Source organism: Sorex fumeus, unplaced genomic scaffold (assembly GCF_029834395.1).
Source record: "Sorex fumeus unplaced genomic scaffold, SorFum_2.1 ptg000042l, whole genome shotgun sequence".
Classification (NCBI taxonomy): Eukaryota; Metazoa; Chordata; class Mammalia; order Eulipotyphla; family Soricidae; genus Sorex; species Sorex fumeus.
The window spans coordinates 5,045,041-5,060,660 of NW_026606099.1; the positions used below are offsets into that span (position 1 = coordinate 5,045,041).

The window sequence follows — 15,620 nt, forward strand, 5'->3', positions numbered from 1 at the left end:
TGGTTTCAAGATTTGTTTCTGAGTCTCTGGGATCATGGCCGTTAAGTAGCTTGATCAGGAGCCAGGGAGACCATTCGTGGGCGGCAACTCATTGGGACCAGGAGGAAAGGGCGGGTTCCACCCCCATCCCGTGAGGCCCTGCGTGTCTCATCACTGCAGGCCCTAACCTGACTGTCCAGTGGCCTCTGGAGGATGGTGGCCACCGGGCTGTCAGGGGGAACAGGCCAAGTCACAAAACCTTTTCCCACCTGGGGTGACCCATCACCGGTAATCTACTGCAGGGACCGGATGCATTTCTGCCAAAAGCTGCTGGGTTCTGAGATTTGTTTCTGAGTCTTTGGGATCATGGCCATGAAGCGGCTTGATCAGGTGCCAGAGAGGCCATTCGTGGGTGGCAACTCGGGGTCTTGTTGGGTGGGGGAGGAAAGGGCTGGCTCCACCCCTATCCTGAGAGGCCCCGTGTGTCTCATTACTGCGGGCCCAAACCTGACTGTCTAGTGGTCTCTGGAGGATGGTGGCTACTGGGCCGCCAGGGGGAACAGGCCAAGGCACGAAACCTGTTCCCACCTGGGGTGGCCTAGCGCAGGTAACCTACTGCAGGGACCAGACGCGTTTCTGCCAAAAGCTGTTGTGTTTCGAGATTTGTTTCTGAGTCTCTGGGATCATGGCCGTTAAGCAGTCTGATCAGGAACAAGAGAGGCCATGCGTCCAATTACATAGCTGAGCTGGAGGTGGTTTGTGGGTGTGTCTCCCACACACCTAACTTTTGGCCCTTTACTTTCTTGGTAAACTTTGCCCCAAGTTGTTGGGGTCTGGCCAAAGGCACAGCAGCAATTTTGGGGTATCTGGAAGTCTGAAGACGCCATCAGGCTGCTGAAGCACTCGCCTCACAGGTACAGATTGACCTGCTGGCGGCACCAGACCCCCTGGTAAAAGGTGACCTTTTCTGTTTTGTTTTTTTTTTTTTTTTTTTTGCTTTTTGGGTCACATCCAGTGATGCACAGGGGTTACTACTGGCTTTGCGCTCAGGGGACCATATGGGATGCTGGGAATCGAACCTGGTTTGGCCGCTTGCAAGGCAAACGCCCTGCCCTCTGTGCTATCGCTCCAGCTCCTAAAAGGTGATTTTAAGTCATCTTTTTTTTTCCCTGGAGAGGTGAGGTTTGGGGGAGCCATACTTAGCTGTGCTCACGGGTAGCTCTTGATTCTGTGGGTCCATGTAGTCCTAGGGGTTGAGTCCTGTTTGGTTGTGCTCTTTGGCTCCTGACAAGGGCTGTTTTGAAATGTAAACCCATTGACCTGGTTGCAGGTGCCTTGGGTGAGTTGTGTTTCAAGGGAGGTAGACTTGAGGAAAATAGTGCTTTTACTGCTCTGAATGACCCACCTCAGCACCCAGGAAAATGCCTGGATCAGGACTCAGAAAGTCTGCTTACAAGGGCTTTTCGATGCTCTTGTCTTTACGCAGATCAAATGCTCGTGTCCTACCAGCCCTACAAGGCAGCTGTCAAGCTGTTCCTGAAGTCCACTTGTCCAGCAGAGTAAGGGCACTGGTTCCCACCATCCAGGTTCTTGGGGAGCTGTGGACTGCGACTGGAGTGAGGAAGTGCTCTTTGTGGGAAAAGAAAAGTCAGGCTTCATCTTAGCACAAGCGTTGTAGGTTCATCTCTTCCCTCACAGACAAAAATTTCAGGAGACTTATAGTCGTGAAGTAAACTAATTTTGTATAAAGAAATTCACTTAAGAAGAATGTGAAGGAAGAGAAAGAGATGATACAAGTTCATGAAAAAATCATGGGCTTCTCCAGGCAAGAATAAAGCAAAGAATGACTTTTGGGAGAAGGTTTTATACAATCTCTCCAAATTGTCTTGGCCTGGAATTCTCTGCATACACAAGAGTTAATCTGGGTGTTGTCACAGGGAAGGCCTTGCACTCCTAATGTTCCACCTTTCTTTGGAAGAAAGCCTCAGTTCCTGCTTTTGCCATGCCTTGGCATCTCCATCTCCAGCTCAGGATTTGTGTCGCAGAGGGATCTGTTCCTCATGCCTTTGAGCTACTTAGGACTAAGCAGTTTTTTCATAGTTTGATTATTTCCCCAAAATTTATTACCAGGGTCCTTTTTATAGATACAATTACCTAATGAATTTTTCAGATTTAAATGTTTTTATTAAATAGAAAAATATGTAAATCCATTTCCAGCAGAGCAGACTTTTGGAACTATCTTCTTAGATGCTCTTTTCTTTTTCCTGTTCAAATAACATTTGGTACTCTTTCTCCCTGGGCATGAACTTTGGGTAGAAGAGCTTCCCATTTTCCTGTTTCCTCTGTTTGTTTTGGTTTATTCATACTGGAAAGTATGTTTTTCAAAATTTTATTTAAATAACACAGTTTACGGGCTGGAGCAATAGCACAGCGGTAGGGCATTTGCATTGCATGCAGCCAGCCTGGCTGAGCCGGGTTCGATTCCTCCACCCCTCTCGGAGAGCCTGGCAAGCTTTTCTGAAAGTATCCCGCCCGCACAGCAAGAGCCTGGCAAGCTACCCATGACGTATTCGATATGCCAAACACAGTAACAACAAGTCTTACGATGGAGATGTTACTGGGCCCGCTCGAGCAAATTGATGAACAACGGGAGGACCATGACCGAATATATGTGTGTGTGTGTGTGTGTGTGTGTGTGTGTGTGTATCACAAAGGTTGGCATACACACATTATATATACACTTTCTTGCACATGACCTGAATTGGTACAAACACACACACACACACACACACACACACACACACACATTTTATTTTCAGAGAGTGGGTATTTGGTCCTCATTACTATGGTGCTGTTTTGCTGCGGGTTGACTTTAGATTGACCTTGTGACTACTCGCTGCTTTCGGTACTGGGGCTGTAGTGATAGCACAGCAGTAGGGCATTTGCCTTGCATGCGGCTGGCCTGGCCAACCTGGGTTCTATTTCTCCACCCCTCTCGGAGAGACCGGCAAGCTACCAAGAGTATCTCGCCCGCATGGCAAAACCTGGCAAGCTCCCTGTGACGTATTTGATATGCCAAACACAGTAACAAGTCTCACGATGGTGACGTTACTGGGCCCGCTTGAGCAAATCGATGAACAGTGGGAGGACAGGGCTACAACAAAAGGCTAATGCAGTTATAAAAGATCGTTTAGTAAAAGAAAACTTGTGAAAATTGTTATACCTCAAGATAGGGACATTAAGTCCTTATCTGAGGGTTTACTAAACCTGTTGCTATTTGAACCTTTTGTATTAATGTTTTTGTTTATTGAGCTTAGTTGGTGTCTGTTACTTTCTCATCTAATTTGGTGTGCTCCTACTGGGATGTCAATATTGTAGAGGTTGGAGGTGTCATGTGGCCGTGACTGTGGCTGCATGCTCCAAAAACTCCAATACTTAACTGGGCAGTGAGTATAGTTGTGGGCTGTGGGTGTGGCTGTCGTGGCTTCCAGAAGTGTGAGGGGTAGTTTTGCGGGGAGGCTTTCCTCCCCCACTCCAGAAGACCCAAGAGTTCTCAACCTGAAGACCGATGTACCTAAAATTTCCTGCAGTTTGTATATTTTTGTGGCTATTTGATTCCTTCAAGATTTAACATGAGGGCTGGAGCGATAGCACAGCGGGTAGGGCGTTTGCCTTAAACGCGGCCAACCCGGGTTCGTTTCTCAGCATCCCATATGGTCCCCTGAGCACCACCAGTAGTAATTCTTGAGTGCAGAGCCAGGAGTAACCCCTGTGCATTGCCAGGTGTGACCCAAAAAGCAAAAATAAATAAATAAATAAAAGAAAAATTTAAGATTTAACATGGGTCTGTAAAGCTGACCTGTTCGATGAGCTTACATGGGTGGTTGTGGGATGTAAGTGTGACCGTCAGGCTTAGAGAAGTGTGGGAACACCCCAGAGTTCTCAGCCTGAAGTTTTCAGCAATTTGGTGTCCCTGCAGAGCTTACTCCTGAGGCAGTGGAATTAGGCTGTGGGCAAGGAGGCAGCTGTGGGTGTGTGAGTGTGGGTCGGGGGGTGGGGGGGGGAATTGGCAGAGCTGGGACTTGGCCTGCCTCCCTCGCAAGGGTAGGTCAGAATTTGTACCTGTGAATTTTTGTTGTTAGTTGATCTCTTTGAGATTTAATCGTGAGTCTCTAAAGCTGGATCAATAAGAGAGCTAAAATGCTGTGGTTGTGGGATGTCTTGGTGTGAATTTTAGCAGCTTGGCTTGCATCTCTTCTGAGATTAGTTGTGAATCTAGGAAGCTGGGTCGATGAGTGTACATGGCTGTGGCTGTGGCATTGGTGTTTCTCATTTTATGCACGATCATGTCCTTTTCATTTGGGGACCTGTTTATGGTAGAGCTTAGCTCTCTGACTAACCATCTTTTTGCATTTTTTTGACCAATTTATTTGAGGTATCAGGATTTACAATACTGTTAATCATACTTTTGTGCATACATCATTCCCATTTCCTTCCACTAGTACCCCAAGGGGTGGGGCGATGGAACAGTGGGTAGTGCTTTTGCCTTGCATACAGCCGACCCGGCTTCGATTCCTCTGCCCCTCTTGGAGAGTGCGGCAAGCTACCGAGAGTATCTCGCCCTCTTGGCAAAGACTGGCAAGCTACCCGTGATGTATTCGATATGCCAAACACAGTAACAACAAGAAGTCTCACAATTTGTTGTGAGACGTTACTAGTGCCCGCTCGAGCAAATCAATGAACAATGGGAGGACAGTGCTGTAGTGCTACACTGCAGTACCCCAAGGACCCTCTGTTTTTTTTGTCTTCTTTAAGTGTTCATAAACCTTCTCTCTTCCTCTTCTAATCCAAACACTATCCAAATGTTACCCATGTTAGTCCAAACAGTATCCACAATGCTTCCAGTATAACTCAGACTAATTTTGTGGCTCAGTGAAACCTTCAGGACTGCCCATTGCAGCAGCCTGCGAATAAACACTCGTGATTTTCAGCTCTCCTATCCTGAGGAGACTCTCACGTTGCTTTCTCCTCCCCCTTCCCCCCCCCCCCCCCCAAACACACACACACACACACACACACACACACACACACACACACAGCAGTGCTCAGGGCTTTCATCTGGCTCAGTACTCAGGGATTCTCCTGGCAGGACTCGGGACCATTTGTGGTACTTGTGGGATCATATTTGGTACAAGGGATCGAACCTAGGTCAGCCATGTGCAAGGCCCTACCTGCTGTACTATAGCTCTTGTCCCCTTAATTAGAAAATTTAATTTGGGTCGGGGACAACACCAGCACTGTTCTGGAGTTACATCCAGCTTGTGAGCCACTCCTAGTGGTGCTCAGTTGCCCTGGATCAAAAACTGATTATTTTCATAACCTGCTCTTGAAAGCCTTGGTAAAGCTGTTGCTTTTTAGGGAACTGGATTTGGGTGAGTGAGAGCAGCATCAAGCAGGAAGAATACAGATGGCCACTGTCTTTACCTACAACTTTAGTAATTTCTCTGGTATTTATTGTTGTCCTTTGGTTTCCAGACCTCTGAAATGGTTGTTTGTGATGCTTCTGTTTATTTTAATACTTGTGCATTAAGGAAAGGATTGGATAACTTTTTTTTTTGAGAGAGGGCTGCCCACACTTAGTTATCTTTTGAGGCTTCTTGTGCCTAGTACTTGGACATTGCTCCTCGTAGTGTTGGGGCAACCGCATGGTCCCAGGAATAAAACTGGGACTTCACAAGCAAAACATGCTAAGCCCTTGGAGCTGTCTCCCTGACTATTGATGGCTTCTTTGTTGCCTCGCCTGCAAACCCAGGTTTATTGTATTTTGTGACAAGCTACCGAGAGTATCCCACCTGCAGGGCAAAGCCTGGCAAACTACCCATGACGTATTTGATATGTCAAAAACAGTAACAAGTCTCACAGTGGAGACGTTACTGGTGCTCACTTGAGCAAATCCGTGAACAATGGGAGGACAGTGCTACAGTGCAGTGAAAACATTGATTCTGAAAGGATTAGAAATTAAAACCAAATATCAACCAGTGTGTCATAGCTTAGATAGTACTGAGTTAAGTAGTGCCTATAGTGGGACAGGTTTTTAGATGTTAGATCTTACTCATCATGTGACTTACTAGTTAATTGATTAGGTAAAAAAATGCTTCTGTCAAGAATTTCCTGTGGGCCTTACTCTTGGTTATGTGTACTGTTTATTGGGCAGCAAACATTTAAAAATGCTATCATTTAGTTTATATGTTTATAATACTGTTGACATTCATGGTCTTGGTATACACAATAAAGCACATATATATATTTTACATTTTGCCCAAATGTCAAAAGTAGTGAGATAAATAAAAGAGCCTTTGAATAGAACCTGAAGTACAGATATTTGAGAACCTGTTAGATACGTGATGTGAGTTTATAGCGAGATAGCTATGCATAACTTTTTTTTTCTTTATGGGTCACACCGGTGATGCACAGAAGTTACTCCTGGCTCATGCACTCAGGAATTACTCCTGGTGGTGTTTGGGGGACCATATGGGAAGCTAGGAATCGAACCCAGGTTGGCTGCGTGCAAGGCAAATGCCCTGCCCGCTGTGCTATTGCTCCAGCCCCCTTAAGTTTTCCTTAATCTCTGAATCTACCATTGGATAAGAGAAAACCAACTCTGGATGTAACCCAGGATTTTGAAGTAGGTTTAGCTGTAATTCCTAAGAGTACCAGTGTTTCTTGTATTGTTTCTTATTTTCTCTTTAGCCTTAACAGAACAGACCAGAGAAAGCCATATACATTTTTCTATATTTTTAGTCGTCCTGGTTTTGTTAGGTAATCTGCCTGTCATATCTGACAGTGTCAGAATAATCCTGGAAATTGGGATTGGAGAGATAGTACAGTAAATCTATGGAGTTACTATAATAAAAGTAAATTTATAAATAGTATACTTTTCTTGGTTCACTTTATCTTGTATGTCAGTTTGCTTTCCTCTCTCCTTTTGTAATTCTCATCAGCAATAAAATTCCTCCACATTTGATATTTAAACCCCAGAGACATTAAAATAGCTAACAAATTTCATAGCTGATCACAAATGTTTCTTTACCTTGTATTATATGGGTGGTTAGAATATCATATTCTGTATATTTTACTGTAGAGCTGCCTATATGTTGCTTTGTCTCTACTTCCCTCAGTTTTTTTTCAAACTGAAATTGTGTGTGCGGGAAGATGTTTGGCCTACACCTTTTAGTACTGAGGGCTTACTCTTGGCTCTGAGCTCAGAGATCATTCTTAGCAGTGCTCAGAGAATCATTATGTGGTGCTAGGGATGTAACTAGGCCCGACCATTGTACTTCTGTTACTCTCCTGCAGCAAAACAAATTTTGTGTTGATCAAGTAGTAAATATACCATTTCCCTTTGCACTCAGCACTTGAAACTACTATTCTTTCTAAATTTGTTCTGATTTGACAACTCTTGGGATCTCATATAAGTGGAATCATACAGTTTTTGTCTTTGCTTATTTCACGTAGCATAATGTCTTCAAGGGTCACCCATGCTGTATGAACATCATGTTGTAGAAATCACCTTTTTGAAGGCTGAGTAATATTCCATTATTACATATACCACTATCTAGGTTCATGTAGTTATATCCCATCATGGTAGCATAGTGACAAAAATGACTAATGACACATTTCTTAGGACATATCCCTGTTATTAGGTGACATACAGTGATACTTTTGTTCTGAATTTGTTCTAAATTTGACAACTCAGTGTAGTTGTGTTTACTCGTTCACCTGACAACAGTTACTTCCAGAATCTTTGGCTTTATGATAAGACAGCTATAAAATGGATGTACAAATATTTGTTCAAATTGCTGCTTTCATTTCTTTTGTTTATATACTTTCCAATAAAATTATTGAATTGTATAAGAAATGAAAATTCTCTGTTTAATTATTTAAGGAGCTATCCTACAGCTTTCCAGAGCAGCTCTATCATTTTACATTCCATCATTAATGTATAAGGATTCTAATTTACATATTCTTTCCAAAACATGTTTTACTTTTTAAATTTTTTTTGCTTTTGTTTTTGTTTTTTAGTGCTATACCTGGTGGTACTCAGGGCTTACTCCTAGCTCTGTGCTCAGGGATCACTCTTGGCAGGTCTTAGGGGTACCAGGGATTGAATCTTAGTCAGCTTTTTCCAAAACAAGCACCCTACACACTGTACTATTGCTCCCTTTTTTTTTATAATAGTCATCTGAATAGGTGTGAATATAATCAACTTAACTAAATTATTATAAAAAACACTTAATATAATATGTTCTTTTTTAAAAAAAAATTACAGTGTTTGGGGCTGGAGCAATAGCATAGTGGGTAGAACTTTTGCCTTGCACGCAGCAAACCTGGGTTCGATTCCCAGCATCCCATATGGTCCCCTGAGCACCGCCAGGGTTAATTCCTAAGTTCAGAGCCAGGAGTAACCCCTGTGCATTGCCAGGTGTGACCTAAAAAGCCAAAAAAAAAAAAATTAGTTTCTATTTGGAGGTTTTGAAGGGAAGGAGGGAGAGAAAGTGGGAGACAGTGTAGAGTCATGTGCTCAAGAGAGAACCCTGGCTTCTCTCAGAGCGGAGAGAGCAGCCACACACATCCCAGCAGTAGACATGGAAGCATGAACGTGCACATCTGAGATGCGGGTGACACACGTGCTCAGGCACCGCGTATGCTCGTGGGCACAGGCAGCACATGGGCTCTGGCAGCATATGTGCCAATACAATATGTTAAACTAGAAATCAACAGAAAAACTATTTTGAAACCCATTGGGGTGTTTGTTCAAGGTTAGTTTGGTAGTGCCAGTATTCAGACCCAGAGTTCCAAACATGTAGGCAAGATTGGTTTGGTAGATGGGATAATCAGATTCAGATATTTCTAGTGTTTTTTTTTTTCTCTTTCTTATTTTGGTTTTGGTGTTTGGGCCACACCCAGTAGTGTTCAGGGCTTGGTTCACTCATTGCTCTATGCTCAGGGGGTCACTCCTGAAGGGGTTCAGGGAACCATATGGGGTGTTGGAAATTGAACCCAGGTTGGCCTTGTGCAAGGCAAGTGTCCTATCCTCTGTACTGTCTAGCCTGCTCTATTTTTATTTCATTGGAGGGTGGTGGTGGTTTTGGTTTTTGGGCCTCAGCAGGTCATGTTTATGTCCTATTCCTGGCTCTGTGCTGAGGCATCACACTTGGCAGGGCTTATTGGACCACCAGGGTGGTATTAGGAACAGAACCTGGGTTGGTATTGTATAAGGCAAGCAAGCTTCCTTTCCTCTCTACTATCTCTCTCATCCTATTTCTGTTCTGCTTGTTTGTTTAGTTGGTTTTTGCTACTTTTTTTTTTTTTTTGGCAACACTCCTGGTGTTCTCCAGATAACTCCTGGTGGTGCGTAGGGTATCCATATGGGATGCCAGAGATTGAACCCTAAATGACTAGCCACATTCAGACAACTGTCCTACACACTGTATTGCCTCTCCAGCCTCTATTTCTGGTATTTCTAATTTTTCATTATCTACATTTTTGTCTGATTTTTTTACATCAGAAATCAATAACAACCTGCTGTATTTATTAATATGCCAAAGCTGGGACAATAGCACAGCGGGTAGGGCGTTTGCCTTGCACATGGCTGACCCAGCCGACCCGGGTTTGATTCCTCCGCTCCTCTCGGAGAGCCCGGCAAGCCACCGAGAGTATCTTGCCCGCACGGCAAAGCCTGGCAAGCAACCCGTGACATATTTGATATGCCAAACACAGTAACAAGTGTCACAGTGGAGACGTTACTTGGCCCACTCGAACAATGTAAATAACATCGTTCCCAAAATATACTTGAATGTGTGATATCTGAAATAATTCTAAGAAATTTGATAGATTTCTGATAAAGTGAAATAAATGATAAAGTCTTATGAATCTTACCTGAAATATATAGTTCATTTTTGATAATTTACATAGATACAGAGAGAGAGAGATGCCAGCAGTGCTTGTGTGGGACTCACTCCCTACAGTACAGACATGATGGGTTTGGTTCTTGGCAGCAGTACCTGGCAGACTGGTAGTGGCATCGACAGTTGGGAGGCATTTTATGTCGAGGATCAAATTTGAGACCTATAACATAACAAAGCATATGTTCCGTTCCTTCAAACTATCCCCTATTACTGTAAATTTTTTAAAATTTAAATTTTTTTTTCTTTTTGCCTTTTGGGTCACACATGGTGATGCAAAGGAATTTCTCCTGACTCTGCACTCAGGAATTTCTTCTAGTGGTGCTCTGGGGACAATATGGGATGCTGGGAATCGAAACCGGGTCTGCTGTGTGCAAGGCAAAAGTTTTACTTGCTGTGCTATGCTCCAGCCCCTAAAACAATTTTCGAGATTACAATTTTTTGTTTTTGTAACCCCTCTCTTACTCTGGTTTGTTTGTTATAACAAGAATTCTGGCTCTAGGGCTTATTTCATTTCATTTCATCATCCTGTTAATCGTCGATTGCCTCGAGCAGGCCCCAGTAACGTCTCTTTCATCCTAGCCCTGAGATTCTATTCACGGCTCTTTAGGAGAATGAGACCCATCATTGTTACTGGTATTTGGCATATTTGGTAGGCCACGGGGAGTTTGCCAGACTCTGCCCTGTGGGCAGGCTACATTCGATAGCCTGCAAGTTTGTCCAAAACTAGGGCTTATAAACAAAAGAAATTGACTCTCACCGTCTGGAAGCTGGAGTGAGAGCTCCTTTCTGGATCACAGGTTCTTGTTTCCTCAAAGGAATGATAGGAGCTAGCCTTTCTCAGGAATCTTTTATAAGCACATGATTCCCATTCATGAGGGCTCTATCTGTGTGACCTATTTGCCTTCCAGAGACCTCAATATTATAGCCATAATTTGGGAAGTGAGATTTTTTTTAAACGAATCACTATGAGATACAGTTACAGACTTTCAGACTTTCATGATTATGTTTCAGTCATACAATGATTGAGTGCCCGTCCCTCCACCAGTGCCCGTTCTCCACCACCAATGTTCCCATTTTCCTGCCACCCCCACCCAGAAGTAAGATTTAATGGAGAAATTTGAGAGAGTGAAAACACTCAAACCACTGGAGCTCTTTTTTTCTTCTAATTGCAATACTGAAATCATAATTCCCAGGGTCAGAGAGGTAGTAAATACCTTTGGTTTACAGCACTTTAAACCTTTGGGTGTACAACTTACACCTGTATATACTGTATAACGTACAGAAGATCTTCTATGTTAAGATTGGATAGATAACAAGGATTATAGGACAAACTACTATCTGGAGTTGCTGTGTCTAATTTTCTTTCTTTTTATTTACTGTGTGTGTGTATATGTGTGTGTGGAGGGATTGGGCCACACCTAGTGGTGCTGAGGACTTACTCCTGGCTCTGTGCTCAGGGATCATTCCTGGCAGGGCTTGAGGGACCATATGGAATACTGGTGATCGAACCAGGATGGCTGCTTACAAGGCAAACACCTTTACTGTCTTTCCGGCTCTCTAATCCTTTTCTTAAGAAGTAACAATTTCTATTAAGATCAAAATTAACTTTATAGTTTTAATTAAAATGTAATTATCAGTTATATAGAATTTTCTAAAAAGCAAATTAATTGTTAACAGTTTATGGAAAGAAGGCATTTGGTTTTCACCCATTTGTTTGGAGAACAGATTGCATGTTATTTTTGGATCATATTGAATATATTTTTTCTTTCACATTCTTTCAGATTCATCAGGATTCATTTTTGATTTGCAGTCCAATACTGTACTGGCCCAGGGAGGAACCTTTGAGAACATGAAAGAGAAGGTATGACTAGTTAAGATGGATATCTTGGGATTGTCATAGGAATGGGAATGTCATAGTAAAAATTTAAGCCCCAATACAATAAAAACCTGCAAACGCATTAAGAAAATTAAAATTAGAGAACAAAATAGAATATTGCTGTATATCATGTAACTGCTTATCAGAGAAACTTTTGAGCAGTCAGAGCCTATTAAGTGTCAGCATTATATTCTTTGCTTGTCTCCTTATACAGTAAATCTAATTTCTGATGACGACATTTTAAAAAAGTTTTTATTTTCATAAATTGTTCACCATAATTCAGTACGTTCAATATTCAAACTCTACTCACACCACCATGCATTTTCCCACCACCATAAGAGAGAAGTATTTGAAGATTGTTGTATTGCATCCTGGAGCCATTTAAACCGTTGAATAAGAGATCACAAACATGTATGTTAAAGCCAAACTAATGTGTGCCTCTTTTGGTACATCACTGGGCTAGAGAGGTCCAGGAATTCTGAAATTTAGAATGTGATTATAGAGCAGATTAGCTCATGGATAAAGCCTACATCACTCTCTTATTGGCCATTGTTGAGATTATGTGGTGCTGGGGGCAGCTTGTGGGTGTGACTGCTAAGCCACTGGAAAACTGGGAAGCTGTGGGGAGGAGGCCCAGACCCGTTCCAGGCGAGCTTGGAAATCTCAGTCACGGCTGCTGCATACGTTGGTTTTTCTGCAGGTTCCCCTGTAGGTGAGGAGAGCCTGTGGAGAGCGAACTTGAGCATGGCTGTGGTTTGAGTTCTAGACGTTTTTATCTAAGTAGAATTTTGCTCAATCACTTGAGGAGAACTTTTAAAGATTTCTTCCAGAAGAAATTATTGCTTTCCATAATATAACCCTTAATGAGCTATGCTGAGAAAAAAAGCTTCATGCGGTTTTTCTAATAAAAAAATACATATTCTGATTATTGAGTCAGACATTTACATTAATTTAATAATGAAATAGCTTCATTTTTAAATTTCATTTATTTTGGTTTTGGGGCTACACCCAACGTGCTCAGGGCTTACTCAGTACAGTCTCAGTAGAGTACAGTCTCTGTACTCAGGGACCATTCCTGGTGGTGCTCAGGGGACCGTATGAGGTGCCGGGAATCAAATTTGGGTCAGCCACATACAAGGCAATTGCCCTCCCTACCTGCTGTACTATTGCTCCAGCTCTTACTTTCATATTTTAAGTAATTAGAATATAACTTTGACAGTGAATCTTTAACCTAATGTGTTCATTTTTATATTGTTCAATACTAGGTTTTTTGCTCATCCCCAAAATGTATATATGAGTTGAAGATGTCAATAGAGTTTATTTTTATTTATTCATATTCTGAAAAACCAAAACCTTGAGGATGGAGAAATTGTACAGTGGATAAGGTCCTTAACTTGCATGCAGCCGATCCTTGTTCTATCCCAGGAAACCCACCAGGCGTGACCCTGAGGGCGTGCCCAGAGTACTCACTGAGCACTGCTGAATATGATTCAGAACAACCCCCACATTACAATTTGTTTTGGGGTCAAACGTGGCAGTGCTCAGGGCCTACTCCTGACTTTAGGCTCAGGGATCACTCTTAGCAGGCTAAGGGGACCATTTGGAGTAGGACCTGAGTTGACCATGTGCAAGGCAAGTGCCCCAGCCACTGTACTATTTCTCTAGTCCCCAAAGCCCGCAGGTTTTTTTTTTTTAATTTATTTTAATTTTTTAAAATTTTTATTTATTTATTTATTAGTGAAACACCATGAGGTACAGTTGTAGATTTACAATTTTTTGTGCTTGGGTTTTGATTGTACAATGATCAGATACCCATCCCTCCACCAGTGCCCATTCTCCACCACCACTGATCCCAGTATCCCTCCCAGTCCCCAAACCCCCCTCCCACCCTGCCTCTGTGGCAGGGCAATCCCCTGTGTTCTCTCTCTCGTTTTGGGTGTTGTGGTCTGCAAAAGAGGCATTGAGTGGCAAACATGTTCAGTCCATAGTCTACTTTCGACGTGCATCTCCCCTCCTGGGAGGATCCTCCAAACACCCTTTATTTGGTGCTCCCTTCTGTATCTGAAGTGCCCTTTCCCCTAGAATACCCGGCTGGCCTCTAAATTATGGAGTAATCCTCCTGGTGCTGATCTCAGCTATTCTTGGGTATTAATCTCATATTTTGTTACTTTATATCCCCAGGATAAATGCAATCTTTCTATGTCTATCCCTCTCTTTCTGACTCATTTCGCTTAGCATGATACTTTCCATGTTGTACCACTTGTATGTAAATTTCATGTCTTCACAAAGCTCACAGTTTTTAAAGATCTTTTAACTGCATTCATTGAGACGACTAGAATGAATGACTCCAGTCACAGTAACGTCTTGGCTCCGATTTTCAGCACAAGGGTTCAGGTTTTGGGCCCACACTAGTTGGCACTCAGGGGCCGTTGTTCCTGGCTCTGTACTGGCAGTGCTTGGGAGGACCCTATATGGTACTAGGGATTCGAACTGGGATGAGATGCGAGCAAGGCAAGTGCCTTAACCCCTGAACTAACTCTCTGGCTGTTGGTTTTTGTTTGTTTTTCCTTCTTTTGGAGAGATGTACCTTGCAATGCTCAGGGACTCTTTTTGACTCAATCTTGGGGACTGTTTCCTCCAGTGCTTGTAAGGTGCTGGATATCAGACCTGGAATCCCCACATATACCTGGAGATAACTCCTCAGCCCTAGGTCTTGGTTTCTGACACACATCCTTTTTTTTTTCTTTTTTTTTTTTTCTTTTTGGGTCACACTCGGCAATGCTCAGGGGTTACTCGTGGCTTTGTACTCAGGAATTTTTCCAAGTGGTGCTCGGGGGACCATACGGGATGCTGGGAATCAGACAACCCAGGCTGGCCATGTTGCAAGGCAAATGCCCTATCTGCTGTGCTATTGCTCCAGTCTCTCTGACACATCCTTATAAAAACAATCAGGCCTTGTTGTTATTAATAGCCAATTTTGCATTGTAGAGTTAGGCAAGAAATGAAAATTATAAGGAGTGGAAAGGAAGAAAAAGAATGCTGCAGTGCCAACTATATAGTATTGGGGCATCGGTGCTTGCCTTGCAGGTGGCCAACTTTGGTACAATCCTTGACAGTGCAGATGACCCCCTGAGCACCACTGGGAGTGTTTCCTGAGCTTTGAACCAGGAATGAACCCTAAGCACAGTTGAGTGTCATCAACCCAACAAAAAGCAAAAATGCTGTTATTTATAGACAGTATAATAAACCACTTAATCACTTAAAAATCATTTAACTTCCCGTTAGTCGGCGATTTGCTCGAGCGGGCGCCAGTAACGTCTCCATTTGTCCCTGTCGTGTGCTAGTGTAGCCCAATGGCATCTATTCGCTCTGGGAACATGAAGAGCCTCAAACCGATCGTTCATGATCTTGATGAAGAAGTCTGACCATCTGATAGGTGGGCGGCCACGCGGTCTTTTGACATCCCGTGGAATCCAGTCGGTAACAGCTCTAGTCCAGTGGTCGTCTTTAAATCTCATTACATGACCAGCCCATCTGATTTTTGACACCTTGGCAAATGAGACAGCGTCCCTGATTCTTGATCGTCGACGGATGTCGGAACTCCGGATTCTTTCTCTCATTTGAGTGAAACATGATATTACAAGCATAGCTCTTTCTATTCTTCTTTGGGAGACCTGAATAGCGTTCTAATTCTGTTTGCGTAGGGCCCAGGTCTCTGAGGCATATGTTAGTGCAGGAAGAACAGTGGAATCAAAGCAATGTGCCCGGAGCTGGAGGTTCTTCGTCCTCTTAGCTAT

At 43.1% G+C, this 15,620-nt stretch overlaps 1 protein-coding gene across 1 annotated transcript in view; it reads left to right on the top strand.

Annotated features, from left to right (window-relative positions):
* SPATS2 (spermatogenesis associated serine rich 2) overlaps positions 1-15,620 on the top strand; it is a 221,162-nt gene that overhangs the window by 21,958 nt on the left and 183,584 nt on the right. The window contains exon 3 of the mRNA XM_056120190.1: positions 11,729-11,808. Within this exon, the coding sequence (XP_055976165.1) occupies positions 11,729-11,808 (80 nt within the window). The remainder of the gene's footprint in view (positions 1-11,728; positions 11,809-15,620) is intronic.